Source organism: Thunnus thynnus, chromosome 22 (assembly GCF_963924715.1).
Source record: "Thunnus thynnus chromosome 22, fThuThy2.1, whole genome shotgun sequence".
Classification (NCBI taxonomy): domain Eukaryota; kingdom Metazoa; phylum Chordata; class Actinopteri; order Scombriformes; family Scombridae; genus Thunnus; species Thunnus thynnus.
In genome coordinates, this window is record NC_089538.1 from 13,715,883 (window position 1) to 13,733,652 (window position 17,770).

At 41.6% G+C, this 17,770-nt stretch overlaps 1 protein-coding gene across 2 annotated transcripts; it reads right to left on the reverse strand.

Annotated features, from left to right (window-relative positions):
• Positions 1 to 989: 989 nt before the first annotated feature.
• pcolceb (procollagen C-endopeptidase enhancer b) lies at positions 990 to 12,388 on the reverse strand. Of its 2 annotated transcripts, XM_067579876.1 has the most exons (9): positions 12,253 to 12,388; positions 10,797 to 10,905; positions 8,355 to 8,613; positions 7,821 to 7,945; positions 3,562 to 3,698; positions 2,449 to 3,062; positions 2,239 to 2,319; positions 1,673 to 1,843; positions 990 to 1,361 (listed from the first exon to the last, which is right to left on the reverse strand). In XM_067579876.1, exons 1-9 carry the CDS (start codon positions 12,336 to 12,338, stop codon positions 1,231 to 1,233), a joined length of 1,713 nt encoding a protein of 570 aa, XP_067435977.1. In that variant the 5' UTR covers positions 12,339 to 12,388; the 3' UTR covers positions 990 to 1,230. The 2 variants fall into 2 exon arrangements, with proteins under 2 accessions (XP_067435977.1, XP_067435978.1); XM_067579877.1 differs by lacking the exons at positions 10,797 to 10,905; positions 12,253 to 12,388 and adding an exon at positions 8,779 to 8,999.
• Positions 12,389 to 17,770: the final 5,382 nt, after the last annotated feature.

Here is a 17,770-nt window from a genome sequence, read left to right on the forward strand (position 1 = left end):
TCTTGCTCAGATGGCAGTAGGTAAGTGACTGAAGCATTTACTGTCATAAAGGTGTATTCATGTTGTTTAAATCATTGTTTATTCTGTGACAAGAAAGAAACTTCAATCAAAAAAATCAATAAAATAGAGTAACGTTACAATTATAATTACTTGATGAGACACATTATCTTAATCTTTGTGTCCCACAGGAGGACAGTACCAAGATGACTGTGCAAGGCAGCCTTTTATCCCCATCTATTTGCAAGGATTTGTAGCCATCTTCTTCTTCATCTACTGGTGCAATGAGTGTGACATGTACAATGTGGTCTGTTACTGCGTGACCGCTGCCTTCTTCTTTTGCTGGTTCATTGCTGGTAAGACAAAAGACTTGAGACTAACCAATACACCAACACAAGCAGGAGAGCTGTGTCTCTTTTTAGTCAGTCAAACCCAGTGTTCAGCAGCAGCAGGCAGCTGCTTTCAGAAAAAAATAAGAAACTCATTATACACTACCTTCTCAGAACCAAAAACCAGACAAAATGAGCGACTAGTGACCAGTGACTTCCTGCAAAAGGACTGAAAGCTCTTAATATGTCATTAGTTAAAAGCCAAAAGGAAACTTTGCTAATAAATGTGCCACAATACTATCTGTGAGATGTATATTCTTTTTTTCTGCAGGTAGTATCGCGATATACTCTACGAACCCAACTACGACAAGAACACAACACAAGCTGATTCCTACTGCAACAAGACACTCTACCTGTTTGCTTTCTGCAGCACCACCTTGACCTACGTCCTGTTAGGTCTGGTCCTTTTATGCTGTTGCTGTTATAAGGAACCAAAGCAGGATGTTTATGCACCAACGCTGTTGCAGGCATAAATAAATTTGGACTGAAATAAAAGAACTCAAACGAATATTGATCTTTGTTTTCATGTCTGCCTGATACACATTTTATCCAGAGTTTAAGATGTGATTTTTATGGAGGATAATTGATGCAAATTATTTAAAATCACCTCAAACACCAGCATCACAGTTTATTGATGTGCATGTTTTATCACAGAAATATTAACACTTACATACAAAATATAATACTCAATCATGTATGTTTATCCTTTAAAAACATTATTAGTTTTTTATTATGTAAAAAAAAAAATATGTTTGTATATTACTTAATAATATTTTCATTCTTTATGTAAAGTTACATGTTTTCAGACTGACAGACAATCTGATTGGTGGACAGGGCTGTGATGTCAGCATGATTTGCCTGCCAGGTTGGCCAGTGCTTTGGCGTGGATGGGCTTATAGAGGAGAGTGAAGCTGGAGGGGCTGAGAAGGCCGTTGCCCTGTGCATCGACTTTTCCCATCAACACATAGCTCCGGCCTGGAAAACAACAACAACAAAAACTGTCAGCAAAAATCAGCAAACCAAATATTGTCAATCCTTCTTAAATGTTCTGGTCATATTGACTGTTGCTACCAAAGAAACTGGATGGATTTTTATGCATGTTATGGGGCCAGGTGTTGTGTTAAATGACCTTTTTTAAATTACTAAAAAAAATTTCTAATATCTATATTTTCTATTCGAGGCAGATTTCAGTCAGTGCTGAAAAAGTATTGAGGTTTGACATCCAGCCTTGTGTTCATGTGTGTAAGAGCTGCAGAGAAGGACAATTACAGGTAGTTGTATTGTACCTTTGATTAGCCCAGGGCATTTCTTGCAGGTGGAGGCCAGTTTGACTGACATGATGGGTCCTGACTTGGTGATGTTCAGTCGTCCTGTCTTATAGGCCTTGATTAGCGCCACCTCGGCTGTTGCTGAGCCCCTCGGACCAGTCGTCAAAGATATAAGTTTACCCGTAATCACTGAAAGAGAGAGGGAAATGTAAGAGAGACAATCAGATTATAGAGGACGAAAAGAGTATAAAAGGAAGATGTTTAGGCATTTTATTTATTTGACCAATTATTATTATTATAATAAAATTTGTCAAACTTCACAGATTTTTGGCTATCTTTAAATAATTACTGTAAATATAAATATTCCTGTTATGCTGATGTAGTCAGGTCAAAGGTGATCTGGGAAAAAACATTTTTCAAATTAAGCCCCATTTCCAGGAAAACTAACATCAAAATCATAAGAAAAGTTTTTTTTCAGAGAGAAAACAAGTACAAAACTGGTAAAATAAGTGGCATTTTGGAAAAGACAGAGATGGTGGAGGATGTTTTGTGAGGACCAGATGGCAGCTGATGTTGTGGCTCACCAAAGTCATGAGGGCAGAAGCTGGACTGCAGAGTTCCTTTCCTCTTACAGGCTTGTGTACACAGTGGGTTCAGTGGTAAAGCTGTAGGAAACACACACACAGCAACAAACACACGATAAGCACATAAACTTGCTTCCTAATACAGGTGTACATATGCATACACGGAGATACACAGCAAATTGTTAATTCCAATCAGTTAATTTCACTCACGTTTCTTACTCACGCCGGGCTTCTTCGTCACTGTCTTGCTCACTCCAGATTTAGGCGTCGGTTTAGGCTTCATCTTGGGTTTGGTCGTTGGTTTAACTTTACTCTTGGGTGTAGGCTTTACGGGTTTGACGCCAGGTTTTGTCTTCAGTGCAGGCTTCCGTGTGGGTTTAGCCTTGATGCCTGGTTTTAGCGTTGGCTTAATAAACTTGGGTTTGCGTGTAGGTTTAACTCCGGGTTTAGGTGAAGGCTTTTTCACAGGTGCTTTAGGTGTGGGTTTAGCTGGTTTGGGTTTAGCTGTAGGCTTAACTGCAGGCTTGGCGGTAGGTTTACGTGGTGGAGGTTTCAGAGGTATCTTCACCAGTGGTTTTTTGGCTGGTTTTGGGATGGGTTTAGGCAAGACGCCAGGCCTAGGTTTTGGGGTTGGTTTGCTTGGCTTCTTGGCTGGTTTTTGTGGTGCAGAGGTGGTCTGAGGTCCGTAGATGAAGTCCCCTCCGGCGGTGGGCGTCCGAGACCCACGGGGCACACTGGTGTAGAAGGCCATGAAGCCATCTGAGGTCACGCTGAGGTCGGAGACGAACTGGACAAGGAGCTCGTTCCCATGGGTCACTATAGTTCTACGTAAGAGATGAGGAAAGTAGACAGAGAAAACGAAGAGGAGGACAGGAAAGGGGAAAAAGATGTGTGAAAGCAGATGAACTTTGGCAGAGCTCGGCTGCATGCCATGTAAATGGTAAATGGACTGCATTTATATAGCGCTTTTCTAGACTACCAACGACTCAAAGTGCTTTACAACACATGCCAACATTCACCCATTCACACACTGATGACAGAAGCTGCTAATCAGGAGCGATATAGTGCTTTTTTTAATCCAAAGCACTTTTACAATGTTTCTAATGCTTACTCACCCATTCACACACACACTCATACATTTGGGGTTCAGAATATTGCCCAAGGATTCATCAACAAGCAAATGAGGATCGGACCACCAACCATCAGACAAGTGGACGACCCGCTATACCTCCTGAGCCACAGCCGCCTCATCATGTCTTTGAAAAGCAATTCTTAGTATGTGTTTTGCCTCTTTTACCATCCATTTCTGATCAGGAATCTTACCCCGGTGACCTGTCTCCGCAGAATTTCCCAATCCTCCTTGAGTCGTCAGTCTCTCCCCCATTAAACAATGCCACGTAGTCGTAGCGACAGTATGTGTCAGGCTCCAAGTCCAGCTTCTGAAACTTCACCTCGATCACCTGGGGAAGAGGTGGCGACACGCACACAGACACGCCAACACAAACTATGAAATTTTTGACACGGCATGAAGGATGTGAGCTGGTACATGTTTATTTCAGACTAATTTTCATGAATCCTGTACAGTGCAGACGTAGGTGGAGGTGGTGGAGGAGGTGAAGGCCCGACTTCTGAAATACAGAAGGGCATTTACTCCCTCTCTTAGCCCTCGCTTCCTTCCTTACATTCAATCTCTTGGCACACATGAACACGCCTGCAGGCTCTCAATGAACTCTTTCATTTGAACTTCGTCACAAACACACACACATGCACACACACACACACCTGGTCATGGGCCCCTTCACTACTATTTTCGTTTCTCCTACTCCTCTATTTAAAACATCTAGCTGAAATTTCAAACTGAAATTTGAATTTTTCTCACTTTTTATGTAAGGAAATATAAACCATGATATTATTGCAGCTAATGTGTATCTTTTTTCAACAATTTTTTTCCTACGTATTTGTAGAAACACCATCATAACTTAAAGCCTCTGAGTGGGCGTTTCCCACTGCCATGGTTGACCAACATCTGAGAGCAGGCATTGCTAGAAGACACACTGTCAACTTACATGGTGCCAGTGGTGACTGGCAAACATCATACTTTACTGCTATATGTTATGAAAATTGATTTTTTTTATACTTTTTTCAGCAAGCCCACGTAACATTTCAATCAACCATTAGCAATTTAAGCCATCCCTTTATAACATTTCAACATTCAGAAAGTGGGAGAAATAATAATAATAATAATAATAATAATAATAATAACAATAATAATAATAAACTTTTTTTATACAGCACATTTGAAAACATTGGGAAGGAAGTAAAGGAGCAAAAAGAGCTACATATGAGGAAGAGTAAAATAAGTAAAATTAAACATTATAACACCCCACCCAAATGCATCAACTTATTTGATTGAATATCTATAAGCCAATCACAGTGTTCCACATCATCTAAAGTGGACTGCAGTTGAGCCACACCCCATTTTTCAGCAAGCATGGCCAACCATGAGGCGAGGAGGAAGCGTAAGGCACATTTTAATCTATATCATATGAAAGATATATAGCTTTTACTCAAGATTTTTTCAAAAAAATCTGTCCATTTGAATGGAATGTTTGTTAAAATAATACAAAATATATAGGCAATGTGCTTTGAAGCATCACTTTATTCCTTACTATAAGTTAACCATTCATGAAAAATAAACTCATGTTTTTTGTTGACAAAAGGTCTCTTAAGACAATTTATTGTCATTTTTACTATTAGGTTGTTCTTGCATTCAGAGTCAATAACACATAAAAATATTTTAATCCATTTTTTTGTTGCTTATGATTTATGAGTGCATGTAGATTAGAAATCCGCCTTTACAATATTTTTTGTGTTTGGAACATAATTAAGAATCAAGAGAATGACTTTGTATAATAATAGGTTTTAAGAAGTGAAATATAAAGTTAAAGTGAGTTCAGACCACAAGTCCTGAGAAAGCACACTTATAAAAAAATATGTCTTTAAGAGGGATTTAAAAGAGAATAAGGAGCTTGCCAGTCTGATCTTCTCAGGGTGGTTGTTCCAGAGAGTTTCGGCGCTAACTGAAAAGGCTCGGTCACCCTTGGTTCTCAGCCGACATTGTGGAATGGCTAGCAGAGCCTTGGCTGAGAACCTCAGCTGAGGTTATGACCGGGCACGTATGATGTAAGAAGATCTGAGATATACTTAGAAGCTAAAATAGGAGTAATGTGCTCTCTTTTTTTGGTTTTGGTGAGGAGTCTGGCTGCTGCATTTTGGACAAGATGTAATTTATGTAGACTCTGTTGTCTCAGACGTGTAGAGAGAGTTACAATAGTCCAAATGAAAGGAATTAAAAACATGTGCGACTTTTTACTGGATAAAATTGAAGTAATCTTGGAGAGTCTCCTGAGCTGCAAAAAACAAGACTGTGTTAACATGCCTGTTCAAGCTGAGGTGGTTATCAAAGGTGACATCAAGTTTTTGCAGTTTTGGGTTAATTTTTGGACAGAGCCCAGATGTTTTGACAGCTGAGGATTAGCTGTGCCAGGGCCAATAATAATTACCCTAGTCTGATCAATATTTAGCTGCAGGATGTTCTGGGCCATCCAGCATTTGAGGTCAAGATGCATTCATTGGGTGTATTAATTTGATTTTAAAAAATCATTGGGGTTAAAAGAGAGGTACAACTGAGTGTCATCTGCATATGAATGGAAGCTCATATTATGCCTGTGAATGACATGACCCAGGGGTAACATGTAAAGAGAGAACAAGAGAGGTCCAAGGACAGACCCCTGAGGTACCCCACAGGTCATCTTCACAGAGGATGACAGTGACATGCCAATGGTTACACTAAAAAATCTGTTGCGTAAAGAAGAATAAAACCACTTTAAAACTGAACCAGACATGCCAGCCCAGTGCTGGAGATCCCCCCAGCATCAGAGGCAACCAGCAGATCAGTCATCACTTTAAGGAGTGTAGTCTCTGTGCTGTGGTTTTCCCTAAATCCCGACTGGAATGTCTCAAGGAGTCCATTTCTGTTTAAAAAAGCAGTCAGTTGTTAAGCAACAACTTTTTCTAGAACCTTGGAGAGAAAGGGCAGTTTGGAAATTGGTCTAAAATTATCTAGGGAGTTAGGGTCTAAAGAGGGTTTTTTTCAGAAGGGGTTGAACAATTGTATTTTAGAAATAAGCAGGGACATAACCCGTCAATAGTGACATGTTAATTATGAAAAGAACATATGGGCTGACAGATCCATATACTTCTTTTAGAAATCTCACAGGCAGGATGTCGAGAGCACACATAGAGGGCTTCATTTTATTAACTCTGTGAGAGTATCAATAGATATTGTGTCAAAGGACTCTAAGAGTTCAGTAGTTTTAAAAGAAACTGTTGTGTCCTGTGCAGGAGGGGAAATGTTCACTCTGATGCTAGCTACTTTGTGGATGAAGAAGGTTAAAAATTCTTCATATTTCTCAGGGGAGGAGTCCATATACTTGGACTACTATACATATACTTGGAGGAGCCTCTGTGGCATGGCTAATTACATTGAACAAAGTCCTGGAGTTGTGTTGGTTCTTTTCGATAACATCCGAAAAATACCGTGCTCAAGCATTTTTAACCTCTTTAACCTCTATATTAAAACTACATCTACCAGATAACTTGGGACAGTTTAAAAAGGAGAAGTTGGGGGGTGATTCTATCAGGGGGACACAGTCACCAGCATGACGCCAGGTTTCTGATATAAAAAAGTCAATTTTGTCAGAGATGATGAAATCCTGGTAAATAAAGATTTGTTGGAGAGGGACCTTATATTGAGCAGACCAAAGTTAACAGAGTGGCCAAAAGTAGGAGTTGGATTTATAATAATTGGCGGTAGTTGAATTTGGCGAGGTACAGTAGTAATATTTTTTGGATTTCTATGTAATCTTGTCCTATACTGTGATCTCTGATTGGAATTATTGGAATTATGTGAATTGAGAGCATCTGGGCACAAGGAGGAGGTAGTGAGTCTATGCCTGGATGAGGTGATGGCAGTGGTGTGGGGAAGACGTGGGCATACATTTAGAGGCTGGAAGTGACCAGCCATCTTGGCTGTCTGGACATGTGGCAGGGGATGGTCAGACTGTATAAAATACGCTGTGCATTAAAGTATGTGCACCCAGTCTGCTGGAGGCTAAGGATCTGGCTAAAATGGCCAATGCCTTGACCAAGTGAAGGGATGGGTCCAGAGATAAAAACATACTTGCCACAGTCATTAAACGAGTGAAGGAGCCTGCTAAAATCCTGTTTTAAAATTTCAGAAGTCTGGTTGGAAACATCATTGCAGCCTACATGGATGATAACATTATGAGCGCTTGGGTGTTTGGCCAGGAGGCATGGGATCTTGTCCAGGATGACAGCCTTCTTAGCACCTGGGAAACAGTAAGTCTCTGCTGATCTTCTCAACTTTAGCAAAAGTTGGATGATGATTTGATGTTTTATAATGGATGATCAATAAACCTAAATGTATTATATTCATACTGAAATTCTGAGGTGTCATTCTGTGTTAAAAGACAAAAAAAAGTGCAATATGATTGGCTTACATTGCTCGGCTCTACGGAGATGTGCCAGGAGCAGCTGATGCCTGCTGGATAATCAGAGTTAGGCCAGTTGGGCGTCTTGACAGAGCCCTGTGCTTTGGTCAGCCGTCCTCCACAGAACTGATTCTCTGTGGGAATAATAGAAAAAAGGGGACAAAAAGAGGAAATGAAACAGTAATACGCCAGACTTCAACCTTTTTCAAACAAGGGAAGGATGTCTTCACAGGACGTCTCCTGTGATACTGTAAAATGACACCAACGGCTTTGTTTTTAGCTTTCTGGTGTGATTATGGAGAAATCTCAGGTTTTCTTTGGGATCCCTGTAGATTTCATAAACCTGACAGACTGTGGCAATTTGTTCATCCCAGACAAGATTGTGTGTAACCCTTAGTGAGCAATAAACAAATTACCACCAGTCAAAATATGTAAAACCAGCTGAGACAACTACCATGCTACCATGTCTCACTAGAAACAAAGATTAAACATGTAGCTGAAGCCTCACTAGTGTGTTTCTATTGTGAGATGACATGTCCACACCTTCCACATGTGGCTTCCCTGCACTGAAGGCAGCCAGAAAGCCTCTTCCTCCTGTGGCGTCATCTGACACCATCTCTAACATCATGGTGTTGGAGGTGGAGATGAGGGCTCCAGGCCGGAATGTCCCACAGAAACGGCCCAGCTTCTGCACCAAGCGGGAATGACCGTTGTAGACGTCCAGGTAGTCGTAGCGACAGGTGGGGTCAGCCTCCATGTCGAAGAGGCGGAAAGACAGCATGACCACATGACCCTCTGGGACCTGGAGGGGAAAATAGGTAATGTTTTTTCGGTTTTAGAGTGCTAGAAAAATAGCTTTATAGGAGTAAATATAATGTATTCTACTTTATTGTAGAGAGACAAGGGATCAAATGATGTGGGATGTTTAGCAGTGTAAGCCTCATATGACCAAAGATTATAATATTACCGATCTTATTGCAATACAACATTTTAGTGGAGTTTCCAAAGATACGAAACATGTCAGGCTGAATATTGGTGAAATCTGGAGACATCTAGAATATTTCCATTCGATGCAATGGCGCAACCATAAAATAACATGGAATCTTGGTTTGAATATTTAACTTCATGTATACAATAAAAGGCCTTTTTCACAGCAGAATCGTAATTTTGACTTTTCGTAGTAGGAAAAGCACAAGTGTCACAAATTACATTAACGATGCTGCATGAATGCAGGTGTACTGCATTAGGTCCTCTAAGCAGTGAGTGACTGGGAACTGTCAAGTAATGAAAGGAAGAGTAAACGTGTATCTCAATAAATGACATTCTGTTAAAGTTGGTGCACTCAGCAGTGTGCATGTGTGTCAATATATATATTGTGACTCTAAGCAGTAAGCATAGCAATCTTAAATTAATGCTTTATTTTTTTATTCTGCACTCTATGAAAGCTTTGAGTCAGTCTAGCTCACCCTATGTTACCTGAGAAGATGGTACGTTCCAGTTAAGTGCAGCTGAGATGATAAAAGGCCAGTTACTAGTCAATGGCAGTAGAAGAGTGGGTGGCAGCTTGCTGTGAGGCTGCATGTATTTTTTTCTTCAACTTAAGTTATTATTGTTAAATTACATTTTTTGGTCAAGAAATGGCACTTTTTTGCACATCTGCCTACAAATGTGCTATTTAAATGTTCACTTTTCCAGTGCCACACAATTTCTATTTTTTTTGGGGGGGGGGGAGTGTATGTAAAGGTAAAATGGAACTGAATATAATACTCAACTAACAAAATACAAAATCCAGCCCACATACCCACTAAAGTCCGACAAACTATTTATCACTATAGGCATGCATGAAAAAAAGTGCACTTTAATGGACACGATATAACGTATATCACATTCATTGTTTTACAACTGAAAAGTTGAACACCAAAACAGTGAAATGCACCATTTCTCAACTCAATTCGTGCAGGGCTTTTGCAGCTATATCCTTACTTGTTCTGGTATGACCAGTAGCTTATAGTGTCAGACTGCTAACTATGTTAGCAGACTTTTGATATGATAGCTGCTGTGTGACTTACTTGTAACTAGCATCGCTGAGTTAATTTTGTGCTTTTCTCCTTTTTAATTACCAGTTTTGGCCACAGTGGTCACTGTTCAGCAAAAGTAACATAGAATTGCTTTAACACTACTACGCATTTAGGCTGTGTCTGAAATCACTTCCTTGTTCACTCATTCACTACTCTGTATATAATCAACACTTAATAGTTTACTCTGTAGTGAGCAGTAAATGAGATTTTGGACACTAATGAATCATGGTCATTTTAGCGGCAGAAGAACCACTCAACGGCTACAAAATGCAACATATTACATTGTGGGATTATTAGCAAAAAATACTGAGCACGCCCTGGACACTACTTTTTTTTGTTTTTCATGTGCATGATATGATAAATTACAGAGAATTCAGACACTCAAATACAATGGTGCAAGGTAACGGTGAACTATACTGTACAGTGTATATACAGTAGTATCTCTCAAAAGGCCCTGTTTTCACTCATTCTGAAGGTGATAGGTGCTACAATGTAAATTACATGAGGTCAATGGACTCCATATACTAATAAGAATAAGTGTCATTTATTTGCCCCAATAGATGCAATAAAGCTAAGCTAGGGAGATCTCAATCACTGTCTGTACACACCGACACAGTCTAATCAGGCAACATAATGTGTAGGTTTACCATGTGTGAGCAAGTTCTTTAAAAATGACATTAATGCCTGCTTACACTAATTGAAAATGACTGATTGGATTTTGTGATATTTATTTTCAAATCACAGTCAACAAAGCATTTTCAAGAACTCTCAAATGAACCATCATTCATGCAATGAAACTGTCAATCTGGAGAGACGTGATGATGCTGTCGTGTATTGCAGCAGCCACTCTGGGTAAACATCAGTTTGGGTTCAGTATAAATGTGTAGTGATTTTTAAAATGACTCACGGTGATGTACCAGGTACATTTACTGTTAGGTTTATAGTGACTGGGGAAGCCTTCGCTGGCCACGATGCCCGAATCTGTGACCAGATGACCTCCACAGAGGAAGACGGGCCTGAAAGAGAAAGGAAAATGAGTATCACACAAACGCCATTAACTGCAGTTCAACTTTTAACTTTAACCTGCTGCACTGGAAGGAAATGCAGCCATACCACCTATATATTGAGGCTGTGCCCCTGCACACGTTTACATACACGCTGCAAACCACAGCGGCACAGTCTGCCTCTGTTCTCTGAGTCCGGGGAGGTTCCCTGTGAACTCTCCTGGTTTGTGTTTTTTCATAAAACTCAGTCAAATTAAGCCAGGAAGACTGTTAATATACAGTATATGTGCTGTGAGCTTTCTCCACATCCACTGCACCACAAGAAAGTTGTCGGTAGACGTAACACATACTTTACTTTAGCAGACAGGCACCTTCAAAATTCTTGCACAACAGCCCAATCACACGTGGAGTGTGGCGACACACACACCCACTATTTCACACACAGATAAACACACATCAAAGCTGGGCCAGCCTCAACTTTTAATTTTGTAGCATTCGCCGGCCCCAGGCTCGTTAATTTAGATGTTGGCTGCTCTGGCATCTGGTCAGCGTGTTTCCTCTCTTTACACTGCTGCTGTATTTTGTCTTCAAACTTAACTGTGGCTCAATTTTTGTTGTTTTTGTGCCAGTTTCTTTGGGAGCTGGGAAAGCCAAAAATGAATTTTACAGTGTGAGGGCTGTGTTTCTGTGATCAACCATTTATAGTCCCCTTTTTTCTCTTTCATGTCCTGCAGGCATTTGTTGTATGTCTCCTGCGGTACTGTAAGGCCACATTTTGGTCAAAATATCCCAGTGGCGGTGTAGTCCCTCCCTTCTGACCCTCTGGAGCTGAGCGGCCCACAGGCATTTGTTTGTCTCTCATGTTCAATTTACACCCTGTGTGTGGAAGTAGCTATAGCTGTGCAAACATCAAGATCATATGGAAGGCCTTTTGAGCAAATAACGTCTTAGAAAAAAATTTCCAAGACGTCATTTACTCAAATGGCATTCCATAAAGTAAGAAGCTCAAAAAATGTGGAGCTGGAGCATAAAACTCTGAATTTATTGTAATTTTTTCACAAAAACATCAGACATGAGGATGAGCTACTGTACATTTGCCCAGTAAAATCACTACAGCATGCTGTCATTTTGTGTCTGAACTGCCTGTTTGTGTGTTTATGGGATGCCAACCACATCTTACCACTGTAAACTTCTATTTCTACTGCACTCTCAGTAATCACAATACTGTAACCAGGAGACACTCACACACTCACTCACACATGCCACATGTGCACATGCAGGATGTAGAAAAGAAAACAGATGCACAAGAGGGACACTGACACACATACAAAAATCTCTCTTACACACACCTTAGCTTACCTGGTGTAGTTGGTCTGACTCTGAGCCTCGATCCATCCCAGTGTCAAAATGACAAGAAGACACAGAGTCAACACCCTGTCCTCCATCCTGCTATCCTCCAAGATAAGGAAAGACGGGAGAGGACAAGAGGAGGCAGGAGGAAGGAGGGAGAAGCAGAGTTAGAGGCGTGGAGAGACGCAAGGTTCAAATGGGGAGGGGAGGGGAGGGGAGGGGAGGGGAGGGGAGGGGAGGGGAGGGGAGGGAGAGAGGAAGAGGAAGGAAGTGATGGGTGAGAAGGTGGTGTGTTATGGAGGGAAGGAGAAGAAAGGAAAAGGTGGATGAATGTGATATTGAGAGGACAGAGGGCTATTTGACATGGGTTAACAGGAAAAAACATTAATTACATTGTACACTCACCCATGGCCAAACATAATGTACGTACAGTGAAACTACACAGTGTGCTTATGTTCCTGGTCTGTGTTGTTGTTTTTTAACAGGTCATGGAATATATGAAAAATATATGTTTCTCCAGGTGTGAGGGCTGATGGACAGAGTGCTACTGTTGCATGTGTGTGTATAATGACCACTTCACTGCACCACTAGCTAGTAGCTGGGTTTTTCTTCTCTCCATGTTAGCAGTTTTGGTCTGTTCACAACTTTGATCCAGACTAAAATATCTAAACAACTATTTGATGGATTACCATGAAATTTTGTACAGACATTCAGGGTCCCACAGGGATGAAGATAGTTGGAGATCCCCTGACTTTTCATCTAGTGCCACCAACAGGCAGATATTTTAGGCTTTTTGTAAAATGTCTTAACAACTATTTCATGGACTACCATGAAATTTTTAGTAGATATGCATGGTGCCCAGAGGATGAAACCTACTGACTTTTGGGTATACCCTAACTTTTCTTCTGGCACATCCAGTGAATAGCGGTCAATGAATACTCTTTCAAATGTGACTTTGCAACCAATAAAAATGAAACAATTCTTGTCTTACTTCTTGTTTACCATATGATGATGTTGTTGGGTCAGATTTTTTGAGTGGCAGTGCATTTCGCATATGCCAGATTGCGAACAGCCCCTCCTCTTTGACTCAGCGTACAGCCCACGCATTGCACAGAAGAACAGACACCTAGTCCGCTTGCTAGTTGCTTTTAATGCAGGTTAAGATAAAAACCATGGCGAAACAGAGCAGTTTCTTTAAGTTTGTCATAAATAAGACATCATGAGGAGCAGGAGGAAAAGAATTCAGCTCAAGTTCAGGCATCATTCTCAACCCAGTCATCTACTCCTGTGCCAGTTTCTCTACAACAAATGCAGTAGTAAGTAGTAGTAGTGGCTGCTAATTTAGCCCTTTTCCTTTCAGCAGCAGCAACACACTGATGATATACAGACTGAACTTTGTCCCTGCTCTCCTTTGAAAGAGAAGTGACTGAAGCATTAAACTATATTGACATAATTTCAGTGTTCAAGACCAAGCCCTGTCATCTCCTGTTGTAATCAGCAAAAGTAAGCTAATTTACAATTTCAGACAGCAGCAGCCGATGGCCTATTTCAATTACTAGTGCAGTGCCTGTTCAAAATGTGCCTGTTTGGAAGGGGCCAATTGCTGATTGCAGCTTTCCACTCATCCAAACAACTTCACACTTGACACTGCACACCTTGGGTCCTGAGCACCTGTCATGACATAGTTGCGTCATTTGGATGCAAAAGCTAACACGAACATTTTATTGCCTCAGTGGAGTCAAAGTCCCATGTAATGTGTATGGATAAGCCCCAGATTTTACGTACCCCAATAGTGCGACTTGAGGTGATGCAAATGCAACACTGTTGCATCTCCTCCAGGTGTGGCCATAAAACCTAAGCACTGCTGACCCTCTGGCATGTTCACATCTCCATCAGCAAAAGAGCTAAAATGTGAATCACCACTAAACAACACCAAGTACATAAAGAAGACAAATCAAACATGTTACTAAGTTGGCTAATTACTGTTGTTATCACACTAACTGATTACACTAAATCTGTGATCTGGCAAACAACCAACAAACTCTAGCCAGGACTTGCAACTGGAATCTTCTACTCAATGGAAGGATGTGTTACTATTACACCACGAGTCGGTTTTTATTGGGGGTTTTTTTAGAACACAAATACAGTAAATTAAAAAATTTATTATACATAATAACTATAAGAGAACCTAACTATATACGTCATTATTTACACATTATGTTTAAATGCTCCATATAACAGGGTGTCTACAGGTAGCAGCAAGTTAAGACTTTCTAAGACATTTTAATGCCAGTGTAATAAAATGTAATGGCACTTTACAATTTAAAAAAATATATAGGCATGTGTGAACTTCCAGAGGATCAGTGGAGTCCAGTTTCTTCTGTCAATGATTTTGTCCTGTTCATGCGGACTGCAAACCATAACCTCTGGAATCACAGGAATCTTTCCCTGCCAAGGTCCGACAGGAATTTGGCAAAATCTGCTTCATCTTGTTGCTTTCTAGCAGCCTGAGTGATCCTCGTGTTTTCAGTAAGACAAAGAATCTCGACATTCTTCCACAGGTATCAGCTCCTCAAGCACCTCTCTACTATCTACTATGTTGCACAATAAGAATCTACCTCCAGTCACTGCTGAATACCATTGTGATGCCACCAACCACCATTCCAGTGGCTGAACCCATCAGCCACTGGAATGTACAATCTGCTGCTTCTAATGCACAGCAATCCATCATTGACACTTCATTCTCCAACATGACATGCATCATTCTGATGAGTGCCACAGTGCTGTCATCTTTGCTCACGTTGCAAGTGGACTCGTCAGCGAGAATGAGAGGGCACTTGGTCCTACTATGAAAGGCGGTTCCTTTAAGCAGGATGGTTACAGCAATGCCATTTGCAGCTGTTGTAAGGGCTACCTTGCCATGTGCTTAGATTTGTAAAGGATGTGAATGTTTTCCCAGTCCCACTACTTGTATCAACTGCAATCATCTTGCCAGGTCCCTGTTCCACACTCTCCATTACTATCTTGACAACTACATGCTGCTCATCATTGAGAAGGTCCTCTGTCTCAGCAACGTGAGCCTCAAGCTCTGGTATGTTGTGCTCTGTCTTGTGTTGGATAATGCAGGGAATGCAAGGCTCGATGTGAACTGGATCAGGCCCAGGGAGGCCAGAGTTCTCGCTCAGCATAAAGCCGTGCCTCTCAACATGGTCCTTCAGCTCGAGCAGCACTTGAGTCACAATAATGTCATCTGGCTCAGTCACACCTGCTACATGCATGAAGGCCTGCACAGCACATACTTGTGCCTTTCCCAGAACTGCAAGTGTTCCCCTCTGAGAGCGAACATGAGCATGTTGGCAAATACCTTATGCACTACCGGTTTGCGATGTTTGCAGCCTCCTCCATAACAGAATCCACCCCCTGGTCATTGTCAACAATGCCATGCTCAATGCAGGCTGCCAGATAGGTCTCTATGACCCAATTGCCAGGAGGTCCTGGAAGCATGTTGGTCCAGGAACACGGTACAGTAGGATGTGGAGATGGTACAGCTCAGCAGTACGAGGGTGGAAGGCAATCATGGGAAGTTGCCCAACTGTGTCAGCCATCCAGTCATCCTGAGAACTCAGTCTTTTCCTCCACAACTGAAATCTCTTCCACATGTAGGTGGAGTGTTGAAAGACATCTGGATACACAACATGGTGCATGTCTGGATGTAGAGTCATGGCTTCGAAAAAGACTGAGAGGCCCTGAGGCCACCAGGTTCTGGGCAGTGCCTTTGTCATTGAATTTGATCACCTGCTCATCCTCCAGATGAATTGCAAGCATCTCCATTAGCAGCTGCTTGCGTTGAATGGGGAAGTCATAGATGCGCCAGTATCCCTCAGATGCAGTGATGTACCACTCTGATTCATATTGTGTCACCTCATCATGTCGCAATGCCTCTTGTGTCTACTCATCTGGCACATCCAGTCTGACCAGGCCCTGATCTGGTCCCTTTTCAAGGTATTTGTACAGGTACCTCACAGTGGTGATAGCGCACACACAAGGTTAAGGTTAATGTGTCTCAAAGTTAATGTGAGCATTATACCAGAGTAGAATATATGGATTGTAAGGCAAACCCATGCATTGTTGATATGCTGACGCCACCTCTGATGGTCTTAATGATGGGAGCACCAAGTGCTGTTTCTGCCTGTCTCCTGTAGAGAGGATAGGAGTCTTCAGAGAAGCTAATCTTCTCTCAAAGATTTTTGGGATAGTCCTTTGCACACTTCCTGTGTGCCATGCAGGGGCTGGCATTGTTCCATTCCCCAAAAGGACCATGAATCATGTATGATGTGACAATGCGATGTACTTGCGGATTTGTGTCTTTGTTAGGAATATCGGCCAGGTGATCAGTATCTGCTGAGGTCCTGGGTTTGTCATGGGGTACCATGGTCAAGAGCATGTGGATATGTGGAAGATGGCACTTTTGCATTTCCTTTACCATCATGTAGGCATCTACATGCCCCAAGATATCATGTTTGAGGAGGTCTGTGAGGAGTGCTTCCAACTTTATGTGGAACACTCGAGTGATATGTCTGGTCTCTGGCTGGCTGACCCTCAAAAAGCAATCCTGTGATTTCCAGCCACTTGGGATTACAGGTGAAGGTCAAGAAGAAGTCAGGTTTTCCCTTGACTCGGACCAAGGCCATCACATCCTGGAACTCCTTGGCATACCACAGTGGTGATAATGATAATGGGTCATATGCTGGATGCATGGCGTTTGATCATCTGAAGTATTCCTCCTCTGAGGTGAAGAGTGACAGCCAGCTTTCCAAACTGCTTTGTTGTTGTTGTTGTTACTCCTGGAGCAATGACAGCCATGTCAGTATCTTTTTATGGAAGGTTCAAGGTGCCATGATGAAGGTTTTGGCACCGTGTACAAACTGTACATATTTGGGCTCATTGGTGCTGTCATTCTGGGCCGCATGCTCAATGGCTGACTTGAATTGTTGCATGTATGGGTTGCACTAGGGAATGGCCTCTTGTGCTTTCAGCAAAAATTCTTTAGACTGCTGTTTGAGGTGTGGTCGTGACAGTACTGCAACTCATGGTCAGGATCGTGGAAATAGATCTTGGCAAAGAGTGGGGTATGACCCTGCTCTGGAAGGGGACAAGCAATGTAATGATAAACCTTACCTTGTATGGGCACCCCAAGATTGAAGCCAGGCATAGGTATCTCTCAAACACCAATACTTGCCATTGCTAGTGCATTGTTATACTGTTTCACAAAGTTCTGAATAAGGAAAAGCCGTGCCAAGCTATGTTCAGGTGTTATTTTTAATGTTACTGAGCACATTGGTGCCGGTGTCCCTCTATCTATACACTTGATTAATGATGCTGTTGCATCTGTCAGCTGTGTGTGAAAATGTGGCTGCTGTGCCAGGCTATGATGCTGTTAATGTTCATCTTGATGCCTGTAACATTACCTGTGATGATGTATAAGGCTTGTATGATTAGACTGTGGTGCATTCAGGCAAGTATAGTT